At 39.5% G+C, this 7,936-nt stretch overlaps 1 protein-coding gene across 5 annotated transcripts in view; it reads right to left on the minus strand.

The window, feature by feature from the left end:
* Positions 1-7,936, minus strand: part of LOC106870009 (translin-associated protein X) — a 20,859-nt gene that overhangs the window by 2,963 nt on the left and 9,960 nt on the right. For 4 of the 5 annotated variants that reach the window (XM_014915967.2, XM_014915968.2, XM_014915970.2 and 1 more), the window contains exon 2: positions 6,358-7,010. In XM_014915967.2, coding sequence (XP_014771453.1) covers positions 6,358-6,910 — 553 coding nt within the window. In that variant the 5' untranslated portion in view covers positions 6,911-7,010. Of the gene's footprint in view, positions 1-6,357; positions 7,011-7,711; positions 7,844-7,936 lie in introns of those variants that run through there. The other variant, XM_014915969.2, reaches the window with a different exon arrangement.

Consider the following 7,936-nt stretch of genomic DNA (forward strand, 5'->3'; position numbering starts at 1 on the left):
GGTCTTGTGCCTCCCTCTCCCAATTACCAGCTGCAATTCCTGTCTGTATTAGAGCATTTTTAAGGCAATACTTAAACCTTAGTTTAGGCTTATGCGCTGGTCTCCTGCCATCTTCCAGCTCACCATACAATAGCTGCTCGGGTAGCCGCTCATTACTCATCCTTACCAAATGTACCTGCCACCTCAAACGTCTTTGCAAAATCATTGACTCTATACTTCTCCCGCCACTCCTCTCAAGCACCTCCACATTACTAATTGCCATTTTCTAGTTTATCCCCCAAATTTTTCTCAGACAGTATTGATGAAATCGTTCCAATTGCCTTACCTGCCTACGGTAAACAACCCATGCCTCACTCCCATATAGCAAAGATAGGAGGACGCATGTGTTATATATCTTAACTTTAATTTGTGAAGATATATTATGTTGTTTCCACAGACGCCTATCAAAATTTCAAATGTCACTACATAAATATACGCATATATAAATAAAAACCCTACTGTATTTTTATAATTAAATATTATTAGGAATTCATCATCATTAAACACCTGTTTTCCATGCTGGCATGAGTTGGATGGTTATTACAGATCACTAGCTGAGGAACTGTCCAGATTTCAATTGTTTGTTGTGGCATGGTTTCTATGGTTGGATCCCCTTCCTTACACCAACCACTTTACATGCCACTGGCATGGGTGTGTTTATGCAGCAATGGCACAAGTGCATTTTATGTGACACTGGTACCTGTATGTATGGATGGGCGACAGTGATTTTACTTAGCTCGACATGTCTTCTCAAGTACAGTAAATCACAACTCCCAGTCCCTTGTCATTTCCCCAGTGAGGCTCAGTGTCCAGAGATCCCTTCTCACCATTTTGTCCCATGTCTTCCTGGGTCTACCTCTTCCACAGGTTCCCTTCACAAATTTAAAATATAGAAGTATAACTAATTTATTGTAGATAAATATTAACAAAATCTTGTATGGACCCTGGTTGAGAACAGCTGCTTTAGATACACCTGAATGTGGGACATGCACAGCTGCTGAAAATGTTTGCCAATTTCCCAGTTTCATCTAATTAGTTTCTTGCAACTGAAACTGACTATATACATTTAAGGACAAAAACCATATTTTCAATGAAGGCAAAAAAGAATACATTTGGTACAGTAGGTCCCAATACCCGAGCTAAATACTTGGCCATAGTATGTGAGAGTGTGTGTATGAGCACTCTATCCAGCCCACAACTTACCAGCATGGATAGATATATAGGTCTACTACCAACGTAGATAAACTGAGACTTCATCCAGCAGACGACTGGAAAAAAAAGAAAAAAGATACCCACCCAACCATTAAATAAACACCAATACAAAATATTTTTCTTTTACTTGTTGAGTCTGGAGGAAGGGGCAACACCTGTGATCCTGCAGACCTACCTTTTCACTCTCAAATTAAAACAACTGACCTTCAAATTAAAACAAATCTCAAAACAACTGAACTATGATTTAAGTTACATGAACTTCATGTCAAATTGGATGAACTTTTATTGAAGCAAATAAATATCAATTTAAAATAACTAATGTGATGTTAAAAAAAATTGTTTGATTTAGAATATATTTTGTTCAAAGTCGTGATATTTTCAGACTCAATCAAGATTTTCAAGGTCATTTCTTGTATGTTTGTATACATAATTGTATTCATAAAACAACACAGGATAAAGTCATGTACAAGCTATTGTGTATACACAATATGCAGATGTTACTAATAGCTGAATCTTTTGCATACTTTTTAACAAAAATTTTTTTTTAATGGTTTCTTTTAATACCCACTCCCATCTCCCCCTTTCTGAACTTATTTTGGTTGATTTTGTGGGCACTACACATGATGATTTTTTGGGGGCACTATGCACTTAAAAACTATAGGAGAAACCTTTTTGGTAGAAAAATAAAAAAATATATTTTCAGACGAAAATGTATGTGATTTAAGGAAGATTTGGCTGTTGTTTGTAGCATATTCTTTGGCTGGTTAGGTTTAGGGTTGATAAAAATCATAAATTCTTTTAAAAAATTGTTTTAACAGCATAAATGAGCTTATGCTATTAATGGGGAGAAAATAATTGAAAAACATCAATTAGTGAGAAGAAATGAGGAAGGTGGTCGTGGGATATGCTAGAAACAATAGCCAAATCACCCTTTAAACACACCTTTTCATCTGAAAATATTTACTTTTTTTTTTTATCAAAAAAGACTTATAGTTTTTAAGTGTGTAGTGCCCACAAAATTGACCAAAATCGATCTGGAAAGGGGGTCTTGTTAAAGAAAAAAACATTTTTCAAAAAAATATGCCATAAAGCTAAATCCTTTATGGATAGGAAACCTAAGGTGATCGCAAAAACCAGCGTTCCCCGTTTTTAATATACGTCTCGAACGCTGCAGAGGCTGTGGATCTTGCTCTGACTGCAGCATCCAGGATGTGAAAAGAAGCAAAGGAGTCGCTAATTGTGACCTCCTAACAAGGCATCTGCCTTGCGACCAGGGACACAGAGTGAGGCCATCAGGTCTCTTCCCATCACATCTGGACAGTTCCAAGATGAAGGGGATGTTTGCCTGGGCCAAGCTCCTCTTGAGTATCAGGTTCAACTCCATATGATGTGCAAAGCAACCAGCATTCAGGCGGCAAGTAAGGCCATGGAGGCCTGAGGAGTCAAGGAGCCTGCCACAAACACAGATCAAACCCGTGCATACATCAGCTCCCACTCTGAGGGCAATGTAGACATGAAGTTCGTCCAAGCTGAGTAGGCCACCAACATTAGCCACAGGGATGGCATCAATCCAGTCATCTGAGTATTTGGAGCTAGCAGACAGTAAGCAGCACCTTGAAAACTGGTCTGACTGGATGAAGAGGGAGTCAAAGGTGGCCTTCGAAATTATGTTGTCTCAAGCTCTCTGACTCCGACAGTCCTCCACCTTCTCAGGAGCAGACAAGCCCAATTCCCTCCAGTGTTGGAGAGCTTCATCCAACTCCGTTGGAACTGGTCCTTGTTGGAGAGGAGAGGATGTTGCTCACCAGGGTGGAGGAAAGGAAGCAGAGGAGAGAGAGGGATGAACACTCATGAAGACTAAAACCTCCAGCAATGCAGCCTGATTGGGGACGTTGGAGAGAGTCTGACATTGACTAAGCATTAGAGTCTCTCAAAGAATAGGTTGTCGAAGCGTTTGAAGCACGATGGGAATCGGTAAGATGAAATGACTGACAAAAGATAGAAGCTTAGGTATCGAGAGGTAATTCCTAAGTATGGAAAAACCTTGATGGGGTTTGATAGCTCAATATTTTTCAGCAATTGCTCAAGGGCAGCCACCTTCGACTGGAAGATGGACTCAAAGGCAAGGTCAGTGATTTGGACACCTACAGAGCACCAAGCTGATGTGGGAGGGACTGCAATGGAAGGGAAGGACTCTGCAAAAAGGTCAATAGTTGGTTGATGTTTTGAGGTTAGGTGGTTGAGGATCCAGAGCTAACATTTCGAGTTATTTGCTTGGAGACGTCAACCATCATGTTTGCAATGGTGAGAACCCTGTCTGGAGGTCCCCCCAAACAAGCATCATCGAGATACCAGACGTTGAGATCTAGCTGGATGCCCATCTTGGTGATGTCATCAATTCCCAGTATGAACAGAGCAGGATCGAGTGGGATGCCCTGTTGGACACCCGAGGCAGAGGTGATGATTTAGTCACCGAAAGAGAGATAAGAGGACTCTCGATAAGCCTGCTATGCAAGACGGTATAGTTATGGAACCTTCTCTCTTACTGAGCTGAGGACAGCATTGAGGCTGATAGAGTTGAAGATATTCTTAAGGTCAAGTTTGAGGATGACCTTGGGTGACAAGGAGGGCAAATTGGCAGAGGCTCTGGTAGCATGGGTGACAGCTTGGCATCCCAATTTGGTGCCCACCTCTAGCTGGGTGGGGAAAAATATTTCCTCGAATAAGTTAGAGACTGATTATAAGCACACCTTTGCAGTGAGATGGCGAATGGTGAAACCGACCACAACGGGACGTAGGTCTCCATTGGGTTAGGTGAGCCCAAATAATTTTGCACTGAAGAATAGTGGGTGGATATAATGGAGGATGTTTGCTGAAGAGAACTGGTTCACAAACTGAGTCAAATTCCCCAAGAGCTCAAGTCCAGTATCATCTTGAAATTTTGAGGCCGAAGGCCATTAATTCCCACACCTCAACCAGCAGGGAAGGATGAAATTGCCTCTCTGATGTTATCAGAGGTGAAAACCATCTCAAGTATTCTGGGAGATCGGGCCAGTTTAGTTGACTATTGGAGTGCTGGTGGGTGCTTTTCTTTCAGATGTCTAAGAGACTCAGAGTCATATGGAACGAGGGAAGATAGAGAAGAGAGGAGACGGACAGCCCCTTTTATGTCAGATTCACTGAAGTTGTCATTGACTGTGCGCTTAAGGGTATCAGTTGCCTGTCAGTAGGCGCCGTGCTTGATGTCAAATTGAAGTGAGAAGTAGACGGGGTAGACTCAAATAAGGGAGCCCGATTTCACATTGTGCACATGGAGAGAGATGTGGGGGAAACAGAAACAGTTTTTGCCAGTCAGATGCATTGTTGGATAAACATACGTTTTTCAATAAGCTGTAGAGCGCATGAGCAAAGTTATTCTGAGCTCCCTTAGGGATCTAGTTAATGAGCTTCAATCTAGATAAACTCTGGAGGGCTGCAGCAAAGTCCTCAGTAGACAGCTGGTTGTTGGAGTGTGAGGTGTCTCCATGGAGTGTGTCGGAGCTGAAGTGGCACTGACTGTAGATCCAATATGGAAGACTTTCAGCTTGAGCCTTCGTGATGCGGACACAACTCCTGTGGTAATTTTGGTGGCACAGGTGGTTAATTGGATATTTTATCAGGGCAGAATTTCCAGAAAGGAGTTACATTCCAACGTGTTAGTTCGCCAAAAGAGACTGATAGAATAAGTACTAGGCTTACAAAGAATAAATCCTGGGGGCGATTTGTTCGACTAAAGGTGGTGCTCCAGCAAGGCCACAGTCAAATGACTGAAACAAGTAGAAGAATAAAAGAATAAAAAAGAATATTACATCCTCAAAATTTTTAATGTCATAACTTTTGTTTTAAATAAAATTTGTTCTTTTAAATTGGCTTTCATATGTTTTAAATTGTTTGTTTTTAAATAAAAGTTAATCTGGTTTAAAATTCATATAATTTAAATCATAGCATGTATATATTGGCATACCGTACATACCTTATATACATAGATATATGCACTGTGAAAATATTTTCATAAAGTGAAACAATATCAAATGTTTTTTTCCTCACTGAACTCATACAATGAAACTTTTGCTATTTTATTCGAGGTATGTCTACAATAGAGAAGAAATATCAATGGGGACGAAGGTTTATTTTCCTTTCAGAAATATAATTACTGGGCAAGTGTCTTCTACTATAGCCTCGAGCCGACTAAAGCCTTGTGAATGGATTTGGTAGAAGAAAACCGAAAGAAGCCCGTCGTGTATATATATATATATATATATATATATATATATATATATGTGTGTGTGTGTGTGTCCCACCATCGGTTGACAATCGATGTTGGTGTGTTTACGTCCCGGTAACTTAGCGGTTCGGCAAAAAGTTTCGATAAAATAAGTACTAGGCTTACAAAGAATAAGTCCCGGGGTCGATTTGTTCGACTAAAGGCGGTGCTCCAGCATGGCCGCAGTCAAATGACTAAAACAAGTGAAAAAATAGCATTCAGAATTTAACGAGTATGCCACTATGTCATCACCCGACCTGCTAGAAATAGTAGCCAAATCCAAACCCCGTACTATATTAAATAAAGGACAACACATTTGATAAGGTTATCCCAGGCACCCCTAAAATAACAAGACGTTTAATGGCTGGAATAGCTTTGATCATGGGTCTGTCTACTGGAGCAGGCTTGACCCAGGGCTAAAAGAAACTACGGCAATATGTTCGGGTTACCTGTTCGTTGTCTTACTAGTTCTAGCAGGTGTGATGTGGCCATGCTGGGGCAGTCATCAATTAGGATGTCTTCAAAACACAAAGACATTAAATACAAACAAAAAACTCAGATAATTCGTATAACTACACGTTACGAAATATTTCTTTATGATCTAATAACGCGTCTCCAGTCATCAAGTTGACAGCATTGTCTTGGTATGTTTGACTCAATGCCTTGTCTAAGTACCAGCATTCTTGCTTATATTCCCTCAAAATGCAGGAACCAAAAACCAAAAATTAATAATAATATAACTCTGTTTCTCTTGAATTCTAAAATAAAACGAAAGATAAATGTTAAGTAAATATAAGAAATACCTAATAAAAAATCAACCGGTCTGACGAATACCAAGTATTCATTTTCATAATTGTCTGTCTCGTCTTCTTCTGAGGAATTATTCTGAATCTTTTTGAAGTTAAGCATCGACTGAATTTCGTTGAGAGTAACAAGCCGATTCTCTTTGATGTAAAAATAAAAAGAAACAGCTTCGATAAACTCTTGCACTCCAAAAGTGTAGGCTTTGATATATTGGTAAGGGTCTTCTGCTTCTAGTTCTTTGGCGAGAGGAAGAAATTTTGTGCGCAATAATTCCTTAAACTTCGTGTCGGTTTGTCCGAGTATATTTTCGTTATCCCCTGAAGAATTTCGATGAAGTAGAAATATAATTCTTTTGCTTTCAATGGTGATGTCTCTACCCAGCTTAACAATTCGTTCGTATTTGTCGTGCCTAGCATCAATTTTTACTTGGTAAGTTCGAAAATTCTCGAGTAAATCTGAATCGATATCAGTTGTTGAGGCAGATTCTGGTGTGGATTTGCTATTTTTCTCATTCTGTTCCTTTAAAGTTAAAACGTGTGGATTTGCTGCCATTGTGTTTTCAACACAAAATGGACTGACAGAATTATTGGCCCTGATCCTCTTTATAATTCTATTCAGTTTGCATAACTTGGATGCTTCACAATATTTCCTCCTGTGAAATTAAATGAAAAAAATATTGAAAGTTTCACTAGCTCCTATAAAATTTAACAGGAATCTATTTAATAAAAGAAAAATATGCTTTTTTTTATAGAAATAAATTAACTCTCTACAATAGTTTCATTTAATGTCAAGGTTATAGAGCTTCATCCTTAAAGGGACATAACTACAAATGTATACCCAGAAAATGGATACTTTTTAAAGAAATTTTCAACAAATAATCGCTTAGATCCTTTAAAGATTTGTTATTAAGTGTATGTAAAGATTTGTTAGAAGAAATTTTTCTAAGGGGTTGGGGAGAGGATTTTCGGAAAATTTACACGACTGGACATTTTCCCCCTCATAACTTTAAAGAAAATGAGTATTTTCTTAATGAAATTTTATATAAATAACTTTCAAACGGTATAGATTACGATTACTAAGAAATTTGTAGGCGAACTTCTGGTTTCCGTCCCACTGCGTGGCACCTTGGGCAGGTGTCTTCTACAATAGCCTCGGGCCGACCAAAGCCTTGTAAGTGAATTTGGTAGACGGAAACTGAAAGAAGCCCGTCGTATATATGTATATATATGCGTGTGTTTGTGTGTCTGTGTTTGTCCCCCCCCAACATCGCTTGACATGCGATGCTGGTGTGTTTATGTCCCCGTAACTTAGCGGTTCGGCATAAGTAAACGATAGAATAAGCACTCGGCTTACAAAGAATAAATCCTGGGTCGATTTGCTCGACTAAAAAAAGAGGCACTGTCATGCTATTAGCTGTCAGAAGTGAAAGTGTTCACTGCTAGTGAAGTATCTGTCTGTCTGCCTGTCTGTCGATTCTTTGGCTACTGACAGCTAATACCATGACTGGCCGGAGGGCGCTATATGTCTGTCTGTCTCTCTCTCTATCTATCTATTACTCGAAAGTTCGCGCGTCCGCAC

Source organism: Octopus bimaculoides, chromosome 5 (genome assembly GCF_001194135.2).
Source record: "Octopus bimaculoides isolate UCB-OBI-ISO-001 chromosome 5, ASM119413v2, whole genome shotgun sequence".
Lineage (NCBI taxonomy): Eukaryota > Metazoa > Mollusca > Cephalopoda > Octopoda > Octopodidae > Octopus > Octopus bimaculoides.